The following is a 25,045-nucleotide window of genomic DNA, read 5'->3' on the forward strand; positions in this document are numbered from 1 at the left end:
TCATACCTTATGTAGTTTTCTGCAGGAATACTGTATACAAGTTAAAAGGTGCCTAAAAGAGCTGTAGCCAGATCTAAAGGGCTATAAATCTTGACTCTTGCATTCAACTAAAAGAATAACATTACCAAATGTATTTACGTAACAGTTTTTCTCATAATGACTAGGACAAATTAATATTAGAATATTCTGGTACAAGCCAATAAAAAAAGTTGCCGGATATATGGTGGGAAAGTGACTTGATATAGGAACCATGTTAGATTGAAAGTCTTACTTTGTCTGGGTGAACTAATAAGGGACCAGTGCCATAACCACTGTTGTAAACATGCCACCTAATTAAAAGAGAAGGAGGTGTGTGGGCCACGATGTTTATTTAAGTGGTCTCGAACAGCTGGATAACAGAATATTGGCCGTCATCCACCCAAAAGGCAATGTTTCTTCTACATACTGGGGAACACCAGAGAGGAAGAAAGTGATACAAATATGGAACATGGCAAATGTAAATTGCTTACTAGTAATGGCACATTTTCTTTCAATTACCAAGCAACTGCAGCTGTTCAGGAAGGAAAATCCTTTCTCATGTACATGTTCAGAAGAGGACACAAAGACCCCTATTTCAAATCTGGGCATCCAAGGCAACTGCCAGGCCCAAAGCAATGAAATTACGGTATATTCCTATTGCTGTTATTACTGTCTTAAAGACTGATTGTATTCACATTTAGTTCCCACCAGAAATGTATATAATGAGCTGTTAGTGTGCCAGTCACCGCATTAAAGGGAACCTGCAAGGATATTCATGTTGCCCCAAGCGCGAGAAGCATGAAATTGCAAAAGACTCCCTGGTTACAAACAGATATGTTTCACTAGGAAACGGTAAGAAACAAAGCTGAAAAACCAGCTGGGAACAGGGAGAAGACTGTCCAGGGTGGATTGCCCCTGTGTTCTCCCTACTCAACTCAGCTTGATTGACAGATCTATCCCCATACACAAACAGTGAAGGACCTGTCAATCGAGCTGAGTCAGGTGGGAAGAGGCTAGCCAAAAGAGAATAGTCAGTGCGAGTTTCTCTCAGCCCTGCTCGGCTAGGTTTACAGAGTGACTAGATTGTATACAGGGAGAGACCTGTCCGTCAATCTGCACTGGGCAGGGATAAGCTGTCAGGGAGCTGCCCAGAGGCTATTCTCCATGGTTCTTACTCGTCTTTAAACTGTGATTTCTTTGGAATTTTTTTTAGTAAAATATGACTGTAATTAACCAGGGAACCTATCACGATTTTAAGTTGGACATCCTTTGGGACAGGTTCCCTTTAATGATTTCTGACTATATTGCTTTCATGGTATTTAGAGCTGCTTTGATATCACTTTTAGACCACAAACATTCTTTACTAAACCAATAGAAACTAAATATTTCTTCCACACATGTTTGCTCTACATTGTATGCAGAGTTTTATTTCGGAGAACCTCCTACTCATTAATCCAATTATGCACGCTATAATAAGCTGTGCGCTGTCCTGAAACTCTGCAGCAATCAGAGAGTTCAAAAGTTGCCTAACAGCCTCTAAACTAATAGGGAGATTTATGAATGGACAGTCTTTTGTTCGCAGCTCTCTCTGTCATTGTGACGTATATTCCTGGCATCCTTGGCAGGGCACTCAACCTTAGCTGCCAGATCAGTAACAGTAACAGTAATGTGAAAATTCGAGCCTGCTGTTCTTTTGTCTGTTTTTTTTTCTAGTTGGAAAAACTAGAGTGAAGAGAAAGAAAAGTAACAAGATGAAAAATGTGACACATTACATGTGTTTTCCTTGGGTCTTTTTAGCATATACTGAATTACTTTTACTTGATAAAAAGAAAGAAGACAAAAACTAAAAGAAAATAGCGAACATTCCTTTTATCCATTCTTCTCTCTTTTCTTTTTACCCCACATCTAAATTTCCTAAATTTCAGTTAACATAGAATATATGAAAGGAATATATATAAGATATTGTTTCATGTAATAACCTGTAAAGTAAATTTCTGATGTTTGCTACACATTATATGAAAAATGTATTTAATATGGAGATAAATGGAAATGTCCTTATAAATACTTTGCGATTTTTATTATTCTTTAAAGACATAATTGTCCTTCTTAAGGGTATATTAGACAGGCAGATTGTCTGCCAGATCATCGCTACGAGCATTTGTAGGAACGCTCATTAGCGATTATCTGACAGTGTAATACTGCCGCCAATTACCCAATGAAAGAGAAAATGCTAATTCATTGCGCAATCCCAATCTTTTAACAGGTTTAAAAATCATTGTTTGCCGAAGGCAGATAATGGTGTCTAATCACGATCTGCTGCCGGCAAACAATGATTCAATATAGGCAAGAGTGATAGTATTGGCGATCCCTCCTCCCCATACAGTGGAGGAGATTGCTGCATGTAATAGCAGAGGTCTTTTCCACTGACTAGAAGGCAATTGCCGGTAAGGAACACTTCACTCCGGACAGTCACCTACCTGTCTAATACAAGCTTTATTTAAAACTAAAACACTTACCAATTAGGAATAATAGCATTGTACTTTGCCTCACTTGAAAGACATTTGTCATATACCGGGCTTTATATACAGTATGAAAATAGACACGTCTTTCCTTATGTATAGCAAGTATAGAAAGTGTATTCCATATACAAAGCTGAGGGACAATTCAACTACGAAAGAAACCAATTAAAATTTTTCCCGAAAATTGCTGTTCACTAGTTCCTGATCTCTCTCAATACACAAAGGAAACAACTGCTCAGCCAATCAACTGCTGTGGTCACTGATTGGGTGAGTGTTCATTTCCTGTGTGTCAAGAGGGGCCAGGAAGCAGAGATCTTAAAGCATTCTATACCTTTTTTTTTTTTACAAAAAAAATTAGCCAGATACTCCTTTAAGGATTTTCTGTCTGCATGATTAGTCTTGTTAAACTAGGCATATTGCCTGCCAAGGTTGATCATGCTGATTAAAACAATACCTTAGCTATCTTTGCAAGTGGTAGCGTTGCAGAGATATGAAGATTTTCATTTTTATGCAAATCAGGCATTTGGAGCACCAAAGGGCAGGGTGTAGCACTTCGAGCACCGCTACAGTACGCGAATAGTGCTCATTAGACTCCCCCCTCCACTTTGATAGTCCTGTCTATTGGTGCCTGTACTGTGACTCTCAAATAATTATTGGTGGGCCAGCGTTAATATATTATATGGAGTCATTGGTGTCAGTGGGTTTTAACAAAATCATGCATTCCCCTAGGAATACGTGCTGTGGTGTATATGTTTGCAATCATTGGTGGCAGTGGAACCTCTACAGAGAGGAGCGAGTGCTGTGCCGGAAGATAAGGATACTTACCTTTCCATCCTGCAGGCAGCTACATTATTTGTGTGAAGCAACTGGCGACTATAGTCCACCCAGAAGTGGAGGTGCCAGCAGCTTCACACATGGCTGAGGAGCACAGCTTCTGGCAGGACAGAAAGGTAAGTATTCTCACCTTCTGGCACAGCGCTCACTCCTTTCTGCCACCAGTGATTTATTGACAAAGATAAAAATCCTCGTTTCTCTTCAACGTTGCAACGTACGTGTACAACGATAAATAAGCTATAATTTTAATCAGCATGAGCAACCCTAATAGGCGATATACCTGGTTTAGTAGGGTTGATCATGCTGACAGAAGCTTGTTAAGTTGGTTCAGTGTTTTCAGTAATATAAATATTAACTCAACCATTTTTTTTATCAAATGATCTTTTCTGTAATTATTTTCTTGAACGTTTCAAGAAAAATATAAAAGTAGAAATGGAGTAAATCACATGTAGAAAATGATTTAAAGAAAATCAATTAACCCTCTTAAACTCATCACAGCGGGAAATATGTTTTCTCTGGTCTTTTCCCTAATTGGCCTTAGAGACTGAAAGCATCTAAACTAAACCTGGTTTAAAGATCACTGAATCCCCTTTGGGCTATTTAAATCACTTGAACTCTGGAGCACGGCCAGCTATTCATAAGTGTACACAGGGCTGACATACAATTTCCTTGCACTTACATAGGCTTCCCTATTTCCTGCTCTTCTTAACAGCTTTGTGCACATTCTTCTCGCCTTTGAAGAGCAATTCCACACATATAGTACTGGAATGTAGGATCATAATGTCTTACAGCTAGTAGTCACCAAATTGAAATGTTTCAAAGAGTAGCCGTACGCATAGTCATGTCATCAGTCAAAACATTCTTTCGGAAGAGGGCAAAATCATTTCATGATTCTATTTCATGCTGCCTATAAAAATTACTAATATATTCCGGAGTCCACCACACATACACATCAGCCCGTCTGATGGTGCTGACACTGTAATTTCCCTAATTCAGATGGACATCTAAGAAGGGAAGGACGCTATCACATTCAACATGGTGTCTGGTCTGATCTGATATAGAGCAGCTTGATATATTGTTTTGTGGGTAAGATTTGGCATAACTTGTATTTATTCATTTACATTGCTGCTATGTCTATGTGTAGGAGTCTAGTGGGCAGTCCTACCCATCCCTTTCCTTTATCAGCGTGCATACAGAAGTAGCTGTCAGTAGGACCACCCACTGGACTCCTTAACATAGGAAGAGCAGGAATTTTCACCCCAAAACTATTGCAAAACTAGTCCAAAACGGACTGCTGGAGGATGCGCCTTATTTATCACGAGGTCTGCCCCATAGAAAATGCATAGAATACATCGGTCTTGATAAATATCTCACACTGTATCATTTATAGAATCAGAGCGATGGATACATGACACAGCTGAGGATCAGAGGGGAGTGGATAACCTTAAAGGGGTCATGCCATGACTAATGTAAAATATGAAAATCAGACATCATATATAGCATGACAACCTCTTTCTAACAAAGCTAGAACCAGCCCTGTACCTCACATGGATCCAGAGATCTCCCCATTCATTGCTCTGCTAGATTTATATCAAGCTGACAACTCAAGGGGAGTGTCTTTTCTGCTGCAGCTCAGGGGGCGTGTCTCAGCTCTGCCTATCACAGCTCAGGAGACAGCTGAAGGATGAAACTGAGCATGTGCGGCTATCTCAGTGGGCTGGACAAAGAAATAAGAATAAAACAGCAGGTGGCGCTATACAGATAGATTTTATTGAATAACTCAGTGGCTATACTGAATATTTTTTTCCTTGCAATTACAAAAGTATTCAGATCTAGGTGCTGGTTTGAAAACTAGAATATTTTTTGTGGGACAACCCCTTTACATCATGTACCTTTCTAGCAGGCCAGAGAATAAAACATTTGTCGGAGTGCTTCGTTAAGGCTCAGACTAGGTTGTCATAGATTTCACTGCACTTAAAGGGGTTGTCCGGGTTCAGAGCTGAACCCAGACATACCCTTATTTTCACCCAGGCAGCACCCCTGAGGCTAGCATCAGAGCATCTCATGCTCTGATGCGCTCCGTTGTCCAGCGCTAGATCTATTTTGTTTATCATAACACACTGTCAGGTGGAAGCTTCCGCCCGGCAGTGTGTTCGGTGATGTCACCGGCTCTGATGGGTGGGCTTTAGCACAGGGCAAAGGAGAGCATCGGAGCATGAACTGCTCCGATGCTCAAGTCATGGGGGCTGACGGGGTGAAAATGGAGGTATGTCCAGGTTCAGCTCCGAACCCGTACAACCCCTTTAATGTATGATAGTCTAATAAATACACTGCATAATTGTGCACAGAGAGGTGTTTCTTTGTTGCTTTGTGTATTTAAATGCAATGGTTTTTCAAATGTTATCACAAGATTTTTATCACTTTTGAACTCTATGGAAACTACACCCTCATATTGCTGAACTAAGCCTTTGAGGTTTGGCTAACATTCCAAGTTTCATTTCATTCCCTATTTTAGCCAAAAAGGCAGTGAGATAAAGGTCTTGTCTGATGAGCTTAGCAATGGGTAAGCCTTAGGCATTCAGAACATTCTTTATATTGCTTGCTGTCCTCCTGACACGCAGTAATTAATAGGATTAAATTCCAGTTACCTCTACACTACATCCTGCCACTCGCTAACACCATCCCAAGAGCCTAATAAAAATGTCTGCCTCGTAACTATTAAAGTACTACTAAATCTGTCTATCATAGATGCTGTTACACTGTTGTCAGGAGTATCGCTGGCATCCCTTCCCCGTAGTTTTGCTAGATTTGAAACACTCGCCCAAGAAAGAATATTTATTTCAAAAATGAAATCTGTGCTACCTGACAAAAGCTGACTGTGTTGAGTGTGATTGTGACAGCAAAGGCAACATTTTGGCACAACTGGGATGGACAGAAAGCCAAGATGCATATTCAAAGACTGTGTGTGGTCTCAGGAATGAGATGACTGACAGTTCTGCTTAGTAGCATTACAGCATAGAGCCACGTGTGGGGGCAGACATGAGACTTCCTTGTCAGTGCTGTACAGATAGCCTATGAAAATTGTAGATTCACACTGAAGGCATCAAAACTATGAATTAACACATGCGGAATTATATACATAACAAAAAAGTGTGAAACAACTGAAAATATGTCATATTCTAGGTTCTTCAAAGTAGCCACCTTTTGCTTTGATTACTGTTTGAAGCTCTTGATGAGCTTCAAGAGGTAGTCTGTACTGTACATTAAGAAAAGAACCAATGTGTCTATAAATTATTTTTCTGACCTTCTGTTATAATGTATCATATTAAAAATGCATTACAAATTAAGGGGATTTTTAGGTGTAGTTATCCCAGTGTCAGAGGCCACCAGTAAAGTTCATTTTAGGGGCCCACTATTCAGATAAATGGAAATAAAACCTGCCCATACAGAGGTAGCAAGATGCTACAAGATGATTATGGGGCAGCCTGCAGCAAATTCAAGAAGGTGGGTTCCTAGAAAACCAGAATACTGTCTGGTGTGCTTCTGTACCTAGAAGTCATTTCAGCCACCCAATGAATCTATAATAATAGTCTGGGTACTTTGTTAAGCTGTCTACCTATGAACATAGGCTGGGTGACATGCTGTACGCTGCCTATTTCTATTTAGTGCAGTCAGTCTACTGTGTTATGAGCCACTTGTGTGGACTAGGGGCCCACCTTACTCATGGGCACCCTGGGAGATTCACCTGTACTCCTGTGGGCCAATCTGAGCCTGGGTTATACTGGGTTATACTATAACTAGGTTTACACAGAGCTTTTTGGAGAAGGTTTTGAGGCACACTTCCCTGCTGGTTTTTCAGCCAAAGCCAGGAGTGGATCCAACAGGAAGAAGTAGTGTAAGTCCTGTGTTTATAATTCCCTTTGAATCCACTTCCTGCAGGAAAATCTGCCTCAAAACCTGTTACAAAAAAACGTAGTGTGAAACTACCCTTAAGGGGTTGTCCTACGAGGATACCTCATATTCATATTTCCTCTCAGGACATATGGATCTCATAAAAGTGATCCCTCACTCAGCCAATCACTGTCTATAGCAGGTCATCGCTGAAGGACTAGCTGAGCTATCACATTTCCATGTTGAGAGGGAATTGGAAATACAGAGACTGGTGCAGGACACCGGAAACATTGGGATGGGGGGCAGGGTATTTGTGATGCGAGTGCCACTTTTTATTTTTTAACCATTCTGAGCCTTTAAAAAACAAAAAACATCTGTATGCCGTGATCTTGAGACCACTTTAATATATTAGGTAGACATGTGTTAATTTTATTAATTAATTATATATGTTATATTAGTTATATAAAAATATTGACTTCCTTTATAGCTGTTGTTGTAGTCAATATGCGTCATAAATGCAAGTCCTGTCAAAGTGGTTAGGTTCACCAGCTGATAACCGTGTAACATAGTAACATATGGGGTCATTTATCAAAGGTGTAAAGTAGAACTGGCTTAGTTGTTCATAGCAACCAATCAAATTCAACATTTCATTTTCCAAAGGATCTGTCAAAATGAAAGGATGAATCGGATTGGTTGCTATGGGCAACTAAGCCAATTCTACTTTACACCAGTTTGATAAATGACCCCAATAGACTGAGAAAAGACATCTGTCCATCCAACTCAACCTGTTATTCTGGAAGTTGATCTAGAGGAAGGAGAAAAAAAACTGTGATGTAGAAGCAAATTTTCCTCATTTTAGGGGGAAAACTTCCTTCCTGACTCCAATCAGGCAATCAGAATAACTCCCTGTAGTAGCTGAAATTTCAAAGATGTAAAAGGACTCAACAATTATTTATTTCCTGTGATGAATAAAGCCATTCAAAAATTAATCTGCCGGGACCATTTGAAAATGGTTTCCAAAACATATGACCTAAATGTACACATCTACATGCCCATATAGTTTTATATTTATACCATTGCTGTATGCCTTTTTGTAAAGTTGTATTGAATAGCATGCTTGACTGCACTTCTAAATACTCCTAAGGCTGCAGGACCAAACATATGTCAAAAGTACCCTCTGTTGTAGTAAAGTCAATAGTCACATTGGCGTGAGAATCTGTGCTCCAAGAAGTGGTGTGAATTTAGTCTTGGTTACCATGGAAGCTTCTGACGTCATGAAGATGATGTTGAATGGTTTCTGGTGACGCAGACAGGTAGCATAAATGTTTAAGAGACTGAAGTTTCCATTACAATAAATGACCGCTTCCAGTAAAGTCCTACTGAGATGGTTTAAGAAAAAACTTAGATAAGGTCAAAGGACATGTAGACTCTAGACATGTAGACATTATGGCTCTCTCACAACTTACAACTGCTGGTAAAACCCAAGAAAAAAAATACAACATTTTTGATAATGGAAAAAAATAAAAATACTAAATAAAATAGGCAAAATGAATTGTGGAGAACACTGACAAACCATGACCATAGTTTTCAAACTCCACAATTCCAAGAAGTAATCATCGACTTTGCCATGATGAGAGAAAAAAACTGTTAAAAAGATAGTAAGGACCTACCAAGTATAGTAAGTATGTGCATTTCTAGATTGGAGTAAAGTTTATTTCATCCTTAAGTTATGATCATCATAGTCACCAGAGGTAATTATCCTTTGGCAGGAAGGTGAGGTTTCTTGATAATTGCCTTTTTTTTTTATCTAAGTGACTGGTAATGTGATGTAGATTATAACATTTAGTATTGTGTATGCTAAAGTACATTTCTAAACAACTATCTGCAGATGAGGTGTTGGCTTAGTTATTATCTAAGCATGCCTCAAGGCCTGTTTAAAAGGTTGAACATTGACTTATAGGATAGCTACCTTATATCTGGTGGCTTACGAAGAGCTGATTTGCATAATTCTGGTATTCATTGATTTGCACTTTTTAATTTTTAAAACTTAATAGTATATTACTGCCATCAGTGGGATGTATCTTTAGAATTAGCTCTGAGGTGTATTGGTTCTTATTGAAGAGACCCTGGTATATTGAGACTTACAGGCAATGCTCCATGGGAAAAAAGATATGCAAATTAGTTATCTTATTAGTTTCCAAAAGGAAGAGACACCTATCTGTAAACAGTTGTTTTGTGGTTCTTCCTCCTTGAGCAAGGTACTGTTTAGCTGGATGAGATATCTTGCATGCAGCTCTTGGGGGGTGGGAGTTACTGGTTCTTACTGAAGAGTCTTAGCTAGCATATGTAGACTTACATACAGATAATGATTCATGGGAAAACTATGCAAAATAGTTTTTCTCAAGGAAGAAAACTCATATCAGCCAAACCAGAGGCTTCTCCAAAAGGAAAAGATACCCATCTGTTGACAGTTGCTTTGAGGCTCTTGCCCTCTGGTGGTACAGAACAGGGGCCAGCAAAGGCTGATTGGGATGATGCAGCTCTCATTGGAAACTAGTCATCATTGAGCAGACCCAGCTGGTATATGGAGAACGCCGATGTGTGGTCAATCTTGAAGTGTGACTCTAGATGCTTTATACTTTTTCTTTGGTGTTTCATACCTTCACTGCATAATAATGTGTGTGTGTTTTTGAACACTCCTTTGAAAATGCATTTAATCCTGTGGTAGTGACTGTTTCAAGTTTTCTGTATACCTGGCCTATACATTTAATAATCACGTAATCCTGTCCTTCAGACTGCACACAGGGAATGCTAACAACCCTAAATAGGCTTGCGTAGCTCAGTAAAAAAGTGTTTTTGACAAAAAGAATAAAGCATAGATCAATTCCTTTCTGCCAACTTAACTGGCAGAGACATGCCTTTCAGGCAGTCATTCAACAAACCTATTAGAACAGACCCATGAGGACATCATTAGGCAGGGCGGGGTTGACCGGTGAATGGGTTTTGCATTCGTGTTGAGACGTCCAAAAAAAAAATTTTTGCCATGTGAGAACATCTCATGTCTCCATAGCAATTCCTCCACGCCGTAAAAGAGGTAAAGCAATGTAGAAGAGGGAAAAAAAAGGACAGAGAAAGGCTAAAGTGAAATTCGGAAACACTGATGGTGTTCAAGCTTTCCAAGGAGGCGAGGCTGGATGAAGTCAAATATTTTATGGAAAGTGGACTGTAAAGAGCAAGGAAAATGGCATTTAGAAAGAGGTGCCATTGAATGGGCCATTCTTTTTCCAACTAAACCAAATCTTATTGGAACACTTCATGTTCTTCCAGTAGTAGAGACACTAAGTCTGCTCCTAAATATGCTGCAATAGGCAAAATGCTGTTGCTTTTTAAGAGAATCCTATATTACACTGAGTGCTGTGATAGTTAATCTCTTAGCATAATGAATGCTTTTATACAGAAGTTCACAGTGTAGGTGAAATCACTGTGGTAGGGTGGGCGGATCACAAATACCCAGACCAGCTGTGCAGTCTTTAGGGTTTTGCTTACTGTCATGTAAAATTAAGAAAAACTGAGTATTAACAAGAAAATACAAGTGTAAATAGTGAAATACTTTTTATAACATAGATTATATACATTACTGGGAGTGGTCTCTTGTGCTGCCAGATCCATTCCACACTGAAGAGATTGGGAGTATTGTGTTTCTAAACTACTGATAAGGTAACTTTATAAAGGAATTTAAGAAAGACCAGACCTGCTTCACAAATAGCGCTCATAAGAGTCAAGGGTAGTTAAAGAACAATCCAAACATACTGTTCTGTATATCAAATGGATATCTTCTTGCTGGAAGATCCCATCCACCCCAGGAAAGACAATCAGCATGTATGGATGTACATGATCTGTAGTGATGGATTCGTACCCAAATCGGTTGAGATTGCCTTCCACATGGATGAGTGGGTACAAAGAATGCCACAAAAACATTCCCTAGACTATAAGGCTGCCACCACCAGCTTGTGTTCTTCCAGCAATGGTTGCAGGGTGTTTGTTCTCTGATGTTTCTCACCTGACACACCAGTGTCCATCTGTTTGATGAAGCAGATAACATGACTCATCAGAGAAGGCAACTCTTTGCCAATCAGCAGACGTCCAATTCCAATATTGCCACGAAAATTGAGGACTTTTCTGCTGATGCAACTTTAGCAGAGCTGCAGTGACCATCCGCCTGCTTTGGAGCTCCCTATACAGTAGGGTTGACTGAACTGTTGTTTTAGACACACTTCTGGTAGCCCTCTGGTTCATTTTGGTGGTAAACTGCTCCACTGTAGAATGTATGTCTACCCTTGCTTAGCTTCATAGCCAACGTTCACCTCTAACATCATTTGGCATGTGGTGCTCTGCAGTTTCCACATTGCTTATGGTGCCATTTGTCCACTCACAATACACTTTCGTCACAGCAGCATGCGAACAGTTCACAAAGTATCAGAACACAGTATCAGAAATACTTCCACTCTTGACCCGAAAGCCAATTATCATCCCTTCTTGCAACTCTGATAAATGGCACCTTTTATCCATGACAACAATGAGGGATATGTGTGCAGACAGCTTGTCACGCACCTTACATATATAACCACGTAGCCAGCTCGCGGCACGTGACTTCCTTCATGAGCTAAGTTTTGTGTGGTCATAATAATGTGACTTGACTGTGTATTTCTTAGGCCAATGCTACCAACTTGTCAATGTGACCATGAGACAACAAGTGGAAGAAATCCAAAACTTCTGGAGTTTAGCCACATTCACCACTATTTGTTGCAATTCTGGCTGTGTGATGTTATGATCGTACGGACATACATTGGTGTGTGGCTTATTAGACAGGGCAACCACTCTGCTACATTTTAGAAACAGCTCCAGCTGATCAACATAAGCCAGGCATCCTCAAACTGCGGCCCTCCAGCTGTTGCAAAACTACAGGGCATTGTGGGAGTTTTACAACAGCTGGAGGGCCGCAGTTTGAGGATGCCTGACATAAGCCATGAGAGCACTGCAAAAAGCATGTGGGATGCATTGCAAAAATAGAAAGATCCAATTTAGCCTGGAATCACACATGCAATTTGTGATGCAGTTTTGTTGTTTTTTTTAGCCAAAGAAGTGGATCTAACACAAAGAAGTACAGGTCCTTCAATGACATTTCACACTTCTGGCTTTGGCTCAAAAAGTCCATAAAAAACTGCATCAAAACTTCCACAAAACTGAAAAATGTCTGATTCCAAGGAAATTTTTCAGAAGTCATAAGCAACAAATAGGGACACTTAAGAAAACGCTGTACAGTATAGAGAAGAGAACAGCAAAAGGGATTTCCAAAATGGACAAAAAAAAAAAGTAAAAGCTACAGTTTCGGATACATGTGCAGGTGGCAACATTAAAGTGACAGTCAGAAGTTGCAAGGCAGGTGCATTGACATAACAGGTCACATGACAAGTAAAAGAAACTTTTCATCAAACTTCAGGAAATGCACTGTTTTGCAGATGGGAGCAGAATAAATGCAGAAGGAATTGGGCAGGGAATACCCTTGTACTCCCCAAAAAATGGACACAAGTTAGCCATACCAGTAAAAGACATATTATATGTTCCCATTCTAGGAGGAGGATTGTTATCCATAAGATGTATGACAGCTAAAGGACTCACTCCTAATGCAACAAAGATGTGTATGCTATCCTGGATGCAAAGCAGATAGCAGCCAGTGCCAAAGCGGATGAACATTTGCATAACCAGTGGCGGAACTGGTTAAACTCATGCACACATGGACTTTCTATCCACATGTGGCACAGGTCTAGATCACAGACATCCAGAAAGCAAAAGAACTATAAAAGTGGATCCTGTCAAAATGATCTTTTACTGTCCACTTGTTGTCAGTGGGTTTAGAATCACAGTGTCAACAAATTGGTTTGACTTTGGGCTAAACCTAAGGATGTAATCATGGCAGCCCCCTGGTACTCACTGTTTAACCCCTATACAGGGGTCTGGACTTTACTGCAGGGGAACCACCAGGCCACTACCTCCTAGAGTAGTCCTGGTGTGGTTAACAGCTGATCCATGGGGGTCAGAGATACTGGTGCAGGGCACCTAAGGATCAGGTGAAACTCATAGTAGCAGGCTGAGGTCAGAGCAGGCAGAGTTTGTGCAAATCCAACAAACAAGTCTGAGGTCAGGGCAGGCAGCAGCAGATCAATACAGTAATTAGGCAGAGGTCAGGTAGCAGAGGGTCAGAGTTAGGAATCAGACACAGGGTGGTACACAGGAAGACAAATGGAACAGCACACCTTTCTCAGGCAGAGAATGAGACAAACAATATGGCATATATAGCAGAAGCTGATTAACAAATTAGAAGCAGACATTGATGCTAGTGTCTGTAAAGGGCTAAGGAAGATATTAGCACTATATATGTGCATAAAATAAAATAAAAAAAGCAGCTTCACACAGAACCAAAAGAGGATTTAACCCTTGCAGTACCTCAGAATGAGATGAGGTTCAAATTACAATACATTTTCCCCAATCGATACACAGCACTCTGGCATCCAGGCCTGCCAAACACAGGGTAAGTGGAGCAGCTAAGGCTGCCGACATAACACTTGTCCAGTAAAGTTAAGTTCTGATTGCTGCATTAAATTTAAAGCAGCATCATTTTCTAAAAGTCAGAATAAGGTCTCATGATGTGTGTGGTCCCATGTAACTAGCTACACCTGGAGGCAACAGATATATAGTGACTTTTACTTCTTTAACTTTACCTTTTCCATTAACTCCTATTTATATATGTTAGGAGGGTCCTCACTTCTGCTGTTGCTATGTTCATTATATCCTGATCAGAATACATTTGTGTCTTCTGCACAAGTGGCTGAAGTCAGCGCAAGCCCAAACTCAAGTTAGCAGACACAACTAAGCCGAGATACAGAACTAAGATGCTCACATCTCTTACACAAGCTAAGCACAGTCATTGTATATGATTCCACAACTTGGAAAGACATATCTCAACTCTCAGAAGGAGAAGCCATAAAAAAAATCATGCATGACACCATGCTATTATTAGGTTAAATATTTGCTATTGTTTGGCAGGGACTGTATGACAACCTCAACTTCCTATGCTATATATGCTATATATTAGGTGAGCTAGGGAGAAGAATCTGCCTATTCATTTGGCTTACCCCAGACAGTTACAAGGGTTGTTTAGCAGGAAAAATATATATATTCCATTGTATCTGAAATGTCATATGGTTGTACTTACTGATATCTTTTATTGATCCTAGGTCCACCGATCTTCCACTTTCAGCCCTGGTTCCAGGGTCTGGCACTTCTTCTTCTGGCCTGGTCTTGCCAAAGGAGAGAGCTTCTTCTCTCCTCCCTGATGTCAGTGACATGCTTGCAGAGGATGATTGACAGGCTCATTTCAACAGCTAAGTCAGCACGCTGATGCAAGGAGCCAGTCAGTCAACATGTCACCGGCTGATAGATGGGAGAGGAAGCTCTCTCCTGTGTCAAAACCAGGCTGGAAGAATTGGTGCCCAGACCCAGGCCCAGGGCTAAGAGTAGGAGATGAGTGCAGCTTTGATCAGTAAAGTATATGAAGTATAAACACAATGGAAATGTTTTGGGGTTTTTTCTGTTGGAAAGAGATGGGTAAGACACCATGCTAGGCAAGTGGCAATGTCTATATACGTTGCCATGTCAACATTCAGCTTGTCACCATATAGTCCCAATGTAGCTTTACTGGCAAAGTCACAAGAAATAAGTGTAACATGAGCATAAAATGCCCAACTACTATCTACCTATAAACATACTACAATATGTAATGATGTATTGTATATCTTGTAAATGTGAGTATACACTGTATTATTTACCAATGCTTAGAACGCTTACACTGCATCTGTATCTATACTGCAGAGTATACATATACAGGTGAAACTCGAAAAATTTTAATATCGTGCAAAAGTCCATTTATTTCAGTAATGCAAATTAAAAGGAATTGCATTAATGCAGCTTAAAATTTAAATTTTGTGCAAAGGTTTAATATTCTAGGCTCAAAGTGTCACACTCTAGTCAGCTAATAATCCATACCCCCTGAGCAAAGGGGACCTCAAAATTGTGACTTTGGGGTTTCATAAGCTGTAAGCCATAATCATCCAAGTTATACCAAATAAAGGCTTGAAATATCTCGCTTTGCATGTAATGAGTCTATCTCATGTGTTAGTCTCACCTTTTAAGTTGCATTACCAAAATAAATGAACTTTGCACGATATTCTAGTTTTTCGAGTTTCACCTGTATGTATTTGTTTGCAGAGGTGGACTCCACCTCCTTTAATGGTTTTGGACAGAGAATTTCCAGTCCATCTCCAAAGGATGTTATTGCGAGCTCATGATCTTCAATGAGAAGTTGTCTAATGAGTGAATGTAAATGAGGCAGACAAGGAGTTTACAATTGTCACTAGTGTTGAGTGAAGCGAAGCATTCAAAGCGGAATTAGGTCCGAAGTGTAGGAAAACTTTGATTTGAAACAAATCCGAATTTTCTCGTGCTTCATGGTAACAAATCAGGTTTTCCTAAAATGGTGGCTGCACGTGTTATAAAGCGAAACTAAGTGTAGAGGAGACAAGCCCGGGAATGCGAGATCACCCATAATGCTGTGCAGCCAGCCAATCCCCAGATAGCTATTCCCTGTGATGTCACAGCCCTATAAAACCCTCATCCCGCATGGTCTCCGCCATTGTCCTGTGAGCTGAGAATAGGTATAGACGTGGAAAGCGCTCATGTGCTAGGGACAGTGACGATTAATAGAAGAGTGCAAGGAGACTCATTCTGTGTCAGTTTTATTTTATTCCTACATTTACTTATTCCCACATCAGCCATAAACTAAGATATGCAATTCAATTGCAATAAGATGGAAGCCTTTATTATTCCACTGCCAGTGTGCCAACCAATACCATCCAGGTGGCACCCCTTGGGGGGGCAGGAATTAATGATGACCATCCTTATTTTGTTGGCTTTACTTCTTCCAAATCATCCTTCAAAGTCTCCATGTACTAGAAAAGTCAGCAAGATGCAGAGAGAGGAGGAGCTGGATGTACCTGATGACATATTCTCATCGATATTAGATGATGTGGAAAAGGACGAAAAGCAGATAGCAGAAGAAGGGCTCCCACCTGTAGGGCAGGAGAGCGCTGGGGTTGGAGAAGTGGGTATGACAAAGCTAATTAGTATTCTGTGTTTACTGTCAAATAACCTGCAGGAGATTTCAGGCCTGAAAAGCAATAATATGCATTTTGTCCCCCCCCCCCCCACCTAACCAGCCAAACCCCATACCAGCAACAGCCCCTTTTAAAGGCCATTAACAATGAAGACGGACTATACAGTGCGGTCTTCACTATTAAATGGAAGGCAGCTGAGGGCTAATTGGCGGCACGGTTCTTCACCGCAGCATGGCCGCAACCTAACTGTTCCGCGTGGCCATACCCTAAGGCAGAGTGGCCTTGGTGTACCTGATTTATAGCATTTCGTGACAAATTACTTTTAAAACTAATCATATTTCTTGGCGAACTGTAATTCACCAAAGTGTAATTGTCACCAAAGACTAGAAAAGTAAAAAAAAGATATATAAAAATATTGGCTCAAATGAATTAATAACAGTGTGGTCATGCTCCAGTAATTCTCGAATTGTATACATGGAACACTCAGCGGACGCTCGCTGCTCTGATGCCTGTCCTGGTTATCTGACCACATCTTATATATGTATAGGGAAGTGCTTTCTAGCAGCACCCAAATGGGAGACATGTTTTTGGTGTTTACAACTGTAAAACCTGCTTATGTAAGCATTGCTTGCACATTCTGCAGAAACAGACCCAGGATGTGGAGCAAGATACGAATCTGTCTCATGTGTGAACAGATCCAAAGGGCTTGTTCGCATGTGGCATTTCGGCAGTGTGTTTTTTTTAGTAAAAAATAAAAAATGGCAGTAACATGTTAGAGGACATACGAGTAGCATCGTCATCGGCGCCTGTTGCGTTATTGCTGAACCCTGAAGTAACAGATATCTGCGCTGTTGGTGAAGAAGAAAGGCTCTTGTGTACAGAGCCGCACAAAACGATTCACTCCACTCGCAATATTACCCAATGATGACAGCACTAGCTGAAGAAATTGTATTGTTGAAAGCGAATTTTTGGCTTTGAGCCACTATTTTATGAATATATTAGAAAGCTATCATCTACTGTATAGCAATTCCAATAGATAACGTTGTTGCTGTAAAGACATCACATTACACTAAAGTTTAGGAAAATGGCCTCAACTTTCGGGTGAACTTTTTAGCCAGTGTCATTGTCTGGAATGAAGTCGGCTATTACTTAATTTTTTGGCCTGTTCAGTCAACTGCTATTTAATGTATGTGGTCACCTTTAAAAGGTTGAGTAATGTGACTTTTAGAGTTAACCTTAAACACCACAATATAATCTGTTATTAATATAAAAAAAAAAACTAAACAAACTAAATTTAATATTTAGCGAATTTCAATGAAAACAGTGGCACGGTCTGGTAGTAATGGTGCCCTTTTTGCACCAGGCATTACACTGTAGTCTGGTTTAAGAAAAATGACTTTGCCCCTGCATTAAGACATTAAAGGGGGGCTTCTTAATGTAGGTGTATTTGAGGTTTGACTGGAGTTGCTATGCACACCTGTGCCAAATGTATGAAAAATGGAGCATGGTGAAATTTTACTCAAGTGCAATAGAGTTGCAGCTATTTCAAAGATAGTACGCCTGGGGGGTGCTTGGTATGGCGTTGCAACTTTTTTTTAAAGTTGCATTCCATAAATGTGACACAAAAATTATCTATGATAGAGAAAGAAGAATGGAACCGCAATTGCGGCTCTGTCAGCAGGGACTGGATACTTCGTAGGTATAAGTAAATATGTTTATTAACCGTCAACGAGTTTCAAGGGCGTACAGCGCCTTTCGTCAGGATAAAAATGATCTACTCTGAAATCCGGACCAAACATTCCCTCCCCATCTGTAGGTAGTCACTAAATTTTCTGCCCAACTTTTTGAAGCCAGAATTCTGGCGCGCAGGGCTTGATAAATTACAAAGCTCAGCTAAACTTATAGAGGCGCCTGTTGTCAAAGCAGAACTTTGAATACAGCTCTGGGCTATAACATTAGGCTACTTTCACACTTGCGGCAGGACGGATCCGACAGGCTGTTCACCCTGTCGGATCCGTCCTTCTGCTATTTCGCCGCGCCGCTGGACCGCCGCTCCGTCCCCATTGACTATAATGGGAACGGGGCGGCGCTCCGGCGCAGTACGGCAGTTCGCGGTCAGAGGCTGCCGGACTAAAAAGTCGGACATGCAGGACTTTTAGTCCGGGTGCCTTTCGCCGTGCATTGCCGTAGTGCGCTGGAGCGCCGCCCCCGTCCCCATTATAGTCAATGGGGACGGAGCGGCGGCACGGCGAAATAGCGGAAGGACGGATATGACAGGGTGAACAGCCTGTCGGATCCGGCCTGCCGCAAGTGTGAAAGTAGCCTTAGATGCAATTCAGGAGGGTCGGCACAAGATAAGTAATACAATGTATCTACAAAGTTACCACGTGTAAGTCTGTTTATAATAACATAATATAATATTTACATATAAGTGGGAAATTTTGTGAAAGTACAACACCCTAAACACTGTACTACAGTATATTAGCGAGCACCGATACATAACATGTAATGTTTTTCACTTTGGGCATCGTCTTATACAGGATTCTATTAGAAGCGCTGTCTCATGTGGGAATAGTTGCATCATAATATTTATTTTCCAAATGGCGTTCTGCCCTGACTTAATGCGGTTCTAATGTTCAAACCGAGGAGATTAAACGCCACAACTGCAGCCAGACATTTATTCTGTGATTGCTGGTTTGGAAGCAGTAGCAATGCTTTGCTGCAAGACATTATCAGCCGGGATATCGTATATCACAGTCTACATTTGCAGATGAAAACATAATAAGGTAACATAATTAGTGAAAATCATTAAAGTCAATTAACTCCCACAAATGAAAGCAACTGCCATATCACCTAATATCAGATCCTAAAGCTAAACCCGCTCTTTTGGTACTAAATACAGTGCGACAGAAAAATGATATCATTTACAGTAATTTTGGTAATGAACTGCGTATGTTTAGGATGCATTATAATGCCAATTGGATAAAGGAAGGACGCCAGTAGCAATGAAAGTGTCTGACAATGCACTCGAAATACCTTCTATACGTCTGTGTATTGGTGTGAGGTGGTCCTTCCAATATAATGGGGGAGATAATGGACGTTACATGGTACTGTTGCAAAAGTTCCAATTTTTGTTTCATGCTACTTTAAATCACGTTTAACATACAGTGATAGCAAACGTTAACTTGACACTTCATGCATTAAGTACACAGTTGCAGCAAACCTTGACTTGCCATTTTTCAATGGCTTTTGTTGTCTTAAGTGTCGGTTTAAAGTTCGCTGAAACAGTCCATAGAATGTGTTAAGTGTAACGTTAATGTTTGCTATTTGTGCCCCTAAAGGAGTTGTCCTCCCGCTTTGGCAAAAGCCATTTACCATGTGGAGAAAGTTAATACAAAGCACTTACTAATGTATTGTGTCCTTTGTTGGCTTCATTCATTTTTCCATCACTTTAGACATGGTTATGACCACCCTGCAATCCAGCAGCGGTGGTCGTGCTTGCACACCGTAGAAAAGTGCCAGCCTCTCTGGTGGGCGGGACCGCGGGAGTACGCATAGGTCCCGTCCACCTTGTATCTGCGCTACAGCTCTGGCCCTACCCCCCTGGAAAGGAGCCATGTATAATGCGATGGAAAAATGAATCCAGCCAGCAAAGGAGGCAATATGGAGAATCACAATACATTAGTATTGACTTCCTCTACATGTTGAAGTGAGACACCCCCTTTAATAAAATCTAAATTTAGAGTCATTACTACAGCTATGTAAAACAATGCTTTCTCCCAGTACCTACAGTACAGTACTATTACTCAAGTCATACTCTCACATTAGCAATTCTGTGCACCATTTGGCGGCAGTCAATATCTACCGTACATGTCTGTAATGCCATTCTTTTGGTAATGTTACTGTATCCTATTTAAGTCATTTTAGTTTTTAAGCACATTTTTAAGTGGCAATGTCATTTACCTCTTAGTTTTTAATAGACAAATGATATAGTAACAACATTACCAGGAGATAAACTTTGGATTTGCTTTCCTGCAGTACAAAGAGGAATTTCCTCTCTAAACAGCAGGCGGCGCTATGGCTTCACCGAGCTTAGCTGGACCATTTGCTTCTGCTGAGGTGATTCCCCCAGAGGTGTCTCTGGGTACCAAGCAAGAGACTTCATCATGATGCCCTAAGTTACAACATTCGCCGTCTTCTCTCCGAGTGGAAGAAATCCACGGCATACCGTGAAATCCTGACCCTTAAAGCATTTCAGCTGAAATATAGTTCCAAAGTACGCACAAAAGGAAACTTCAGAAAACGGACATGTTGTAGGTTTACTTACTTTTCATAGTTCGAGTTGCTTCGGTCAGATGTTTTCTGTTCTGTGGATTTTCTCCCTGCGTATTAGTTGCTCCTATTTATCTTTCCACGAGCTATGCCGCACCTTTATCAGGGTCGGTCAGGGTTCCACTTTAATTCACCTGCTCCCCGGCTGTGAGGTAGAAAGCAGCAAAGCAAATCCCTGTGTTCGCTGATGGAGAGAGTGAATGTGACTGACCTGAGTGGATATATGTGTGAGCATTTGAACTCACACCACTACAAATTGGGGGTTTATATACACCACTGATGGAAGAAAGCAAGTCTCACTATGTGGATGTGTGTGTGTGTTTTTTTTTTTTTTTTTTTTTTTTTCAGAAGATGACACATCTTGAGTCACATCTTTTCCATTGAAAAAAAAAAATACCTCATACCCAAACCCCTCCTTCTAAAAGTTAAATTTGCATGGGCGTCATGCATTAAAGACTATGACACATTCTACTGCAATTTACTTGCTCTCTTTAAAATGTAAGCTTGAAAGGAGTGGGTGCAGGATGCAGCAGGAAGAAAGGTTGATAAGGTCACTGAAGATACGCTGCCCTGTCCTTTTTCCACTTACTTCATTGTGTCTGCGTCTAAGCAAAGTCTTCTCTTCATCTCTGGGTCATTGTCATACTTTCTATCACTAATCAAACTGAGGGATATTAGCATACCTAGGAGCGATCAAGAACATTCCCCCCCCAAAAAAAATTTGGATCGTTTCTTCATTAGATTTTTTTTTTCCAGGATAGATTTACCTTGTGTCTATATGTAGAGGACCTGTCACCTCTCCTGTCTGATGTGGTAACTACTTGTATTCCCCATGTAATAACAAAAAAAAACATCTATGTTGTGTCATTCCTCTATTATTCCTGCTAGAAGTCTTGAATAAGGTTCCAACTGGGCGTTACCCTGCACGGTCTGCCACCATCTATCCAGGGCGGGTTCACCTCAGCGTTATGAGTTCCGTTATTACTTTCTGGTATAACGTGGTCGACAGGACTTTCTTTTCCGTCCTGTATAACGGAAACCAGACAGATCCGTTCTGCTTGCCCATAGACCTCTATTTTGACGGATCAAAACGCAATGTCTCTAAGGCCACATGCACACGACGGTTGTTGTGTTCCGTTCCGCAAAGTGGGGTTCCGTTGTTCCGTGATCCGTTTCCGTGTGTTTTCCTTTATTTTTGGAGGACCACCAAAGTCTAAGACAGGTTTGCCATGGAGATGATAGGAATAAAACGGACGCGGATGACAATCTTGTGTGCCTCCGCGTTTTTTAGCGGTCCCATTGACTTGAATGGGTCCGCGAACCATTTTCCGCAGAAATAATAGGACAGGTTATATTTTTTGGATGGATTGGATCCCGGAAGCTAATGGCAAACGGTGCACTATCCGCATTTTCAACAGCTCCATAGAAATAAATGGGTCGCCCCTGAAATGCTAAAATCAGCGGAACGGACGCGGAAGCAAACAACGGTCGTGGGCATGAGGCGTAAAGGTTTCAGTTTTAAGGAACAACGTCTCACGAAGGCAATAACGGAATGCATAACTCTGATGTGAACCCGCCCTGAATAGATGGTGGCAGACGGTGCAGGGTAACACCCAGTTGGAACTTTATTGAAGAGTGCAGGCAATTCATTCGTAGCATTCTAGTAGGAATAATGGAGAAGTGGCAGAACATGGTGTCCCAGAATGATTATTACACGGAGAACGCAAGTAGTTACTAAAACTGGGATTTCAAGGAAAGGTGACTCTTTAAGGGAAAGAGAAGGAAACCTAGTTTTTCATATTAGATGTGTAGCTATATCCTCCTTATACCTGGCATATACCATGATGTATAGCGCAAGAAGTTAAACATGAAAAAAAAAAGCATATACCGTTTTTCTACCAGAATATTACACAAGATTGTATTTAATTTGTATCATGAGTAACTCTGCTCCAGCACCGCTACTCCAATCCTCCCCGCGGCTGCGGCCTTGTTCCTCGTTTCAGTGAGGATTTGAGGTAAGTAATTGGCTACAGTGGTCATTTAAGTAAAGACAAGATGGAAGGATCAAAGCAGTGGCACTAGAGCATGCTTTTTTTAAAGGGCGTCTGTCCGCATCTTTGTCCTATGTACCTGTCTGACCTGTTACATGTGCACTTGGCAGCTGAAGACATCTGTGTTGGTCCCATGTTCATATGTGCCCACATTGCTGAGAAAAGTTATGTTTTAATATATGCAAATTAATCTCTAGGAGCAACGGGGGCGTTGCCATTACACTTAGAAGCTCAGGTTTCTCTGCAACTCCTGCACCCTCTGTACTTTGATTGACAGAGTCAATGTAATGACATTTTCTCTGCCTGTCCCTGCCAATCAAAGTGGAGATGCTGCAGCAGTTGCAGAGAGAGCAGAGCCTCTAGGAGGCGTTTGTCTTTTCCGGCACTGAGTTCCATCCTAGGGGCTCTATACCGGAAAAGAACTGATCAGTTTTATCCCTATGCATTCTGAATAGAGAGTAATCCGTTCAGGATGCATCAGGATGTCTTCAGTTCAGTCTTTTTGACTGATCAGGCAAAAGAGAAAACCGCAGCATGCTACTGTTTTATCTCTGGCGAAAAAAACTGAAGACTTGCCTGAATGCCGGATCCGGCATTTTTTCCCATAGGAATGTATTAGTGCCGGATCCGTCCTTCTGGTCTGCACATGCGCAGACTGAAAAAAAGGTGAAAAAAAGTAAATGCCGGATACATTTTGCCGGATACAAGACGGATCCGGCATTTCAATGCATTGTTTTGACTGATCAGGCATTTTTAAGACTGATCATGATCCTGATCAGTCTTACTAATGGCATCAGTTGGCATACAGTTTGCCTGATCTGGCAGGCAGTTCCGGTGACGGAACTGCTTGCCGGGTCACTCTGCCGCAAATCTGAAAGTAGCCTAACAAGAACGCCCCCGTTGCTCCTAGAGGCTCGTTTGCATATATTAAAACTTAATTTTTCTTAGCAATGCGGGCACATATGAACATGGGACCAACACAGATGTCTTCAGCTTCCAAACGTAAATGTAACAGGTCAGCTAGTTTCAGTAACAACCCTTTTAACACAATTTAGGAACAGTTAAAGGGGTTTTTCAGGGTTTTTTTACCCTCAGGATAGGGCATCAACATCAGGGTCCAACCTCCCCCAATGAGCTATTCTCAATTAGTCCCGGTGCTGGAAGTACGTAGGTGCTGAAACTACACAGCTCCATCCATCCATAGATACTGCAGCACTGCTCCCATTGAACAACTGAATTTGGGAACAGCTGATCAGTGGGGATGTGGGGTGTCGGACTCCCACCAATTTAATATTGATCAGTATAAAAATCCTGGAAATCCCCTTTAAAGGTCTTTGACGTCAAGGAGACGGTCTTATCAATGACTGACAGCTACCTGTGTATACACAGTCATAGAGAGAAGGCTGTCAGTTACTGATAGGACCGTCTCCTTCACTTCAAAGCCCAGAATGAGCGGAGATTTTAATGAATGAAATCCAAGTTTTACAGAATCTTTTTCCACAAAACTATATATCAGTCTGCTCAGCTCCTCCTGCTCTATAACATGCTACCTGCAGCTTACATTGCATTTTCATGGTGCCAGGTTCCCTTTATAGGGGTTTTATCATTTTAGACAATGGGGGCATATCGCTAGGATATGCCCCCATTGTCTTATAGATCGAGAACGGAGCCTCGAAAGTGAAGGAGAGCGCACTGCGCATGCGCAGCTGCCCTCCATTCATTTTTTTATGGGGCCGCCGAAAATAGCGCTCGGCTATTGCCATCTGCCCCATAGAAATGAATGGGAGCATGGGCTGCGCATGCGTAGCACGCTCTCATTCACTTCTAGTGGAGAGGCGGGGATTAGCGCTTGGTGGTGGACGGACCCCGGGAAATCTGGGGTCCTCCAGCCACAGCGCTCCCCGCTCCGTTCTTGATATAGGTGCGGGTCCCAGCGGTGGGACCCACACCTATCAGACAATGGGGGGGGGGATATCCTAGAGATATGCCCCCATTGTCTAAGATGGGAATACCCCTTTAAGGGTAGATGTATTTGTATAGGTTGTAGCAATTGTATGCAGTAGTCTTTTTGTATTGTTTTATGTGTATATACGGTAATATATTTGCCCCCTCCAGTTTAGCTATAGGAAGGATCATGCAATTCTGAAACAACCTCACATTAGTATTACTT

At 41.2% G+C, this 25,045-nt stretch overlaps 1 protein-coding gene across 1 annotated transcript in view; it reads right to left on the reverse strand.

Annotated features, from left to right (window-relative positions):
* The window catches only part of IL11 (interleukin 11), a 35,792-nt gene extending 14,927 nt beyond the window's left edge, over positions 1 to 20,865 (reverse strand). Inside the window, exon 1 of the mRNA XM_044278115.1 lies at positions 20,820 to 20,865. Coding sequence (XP_044134050.1) covers positions 20,820 to 20,826 — 7 coding nt within the window. The 5' untranslated portion in view covers positions 20,827 to 20,865. The remainder of the gene's footprint in view (positions 1 to 20,819) is intronic.
* Positions 20,866 to 25,045: the final 4,180 nt, after the last annotated feature.

This window comes from Bufo gargarizans, chromosome 2, assembly GCF_014858855.1.
Source record: "Bufo gargarizans isolate SCDJY-AF-19 chromosome 2, ASM1485885v1, whole genome shotgun sequence".
NCBI classification, from domain to species: Eukaryota; Metazoa; Chordata; class Amphibia; order Anura; family Bufonidae; genus Bufo; species Bufo gargarizans.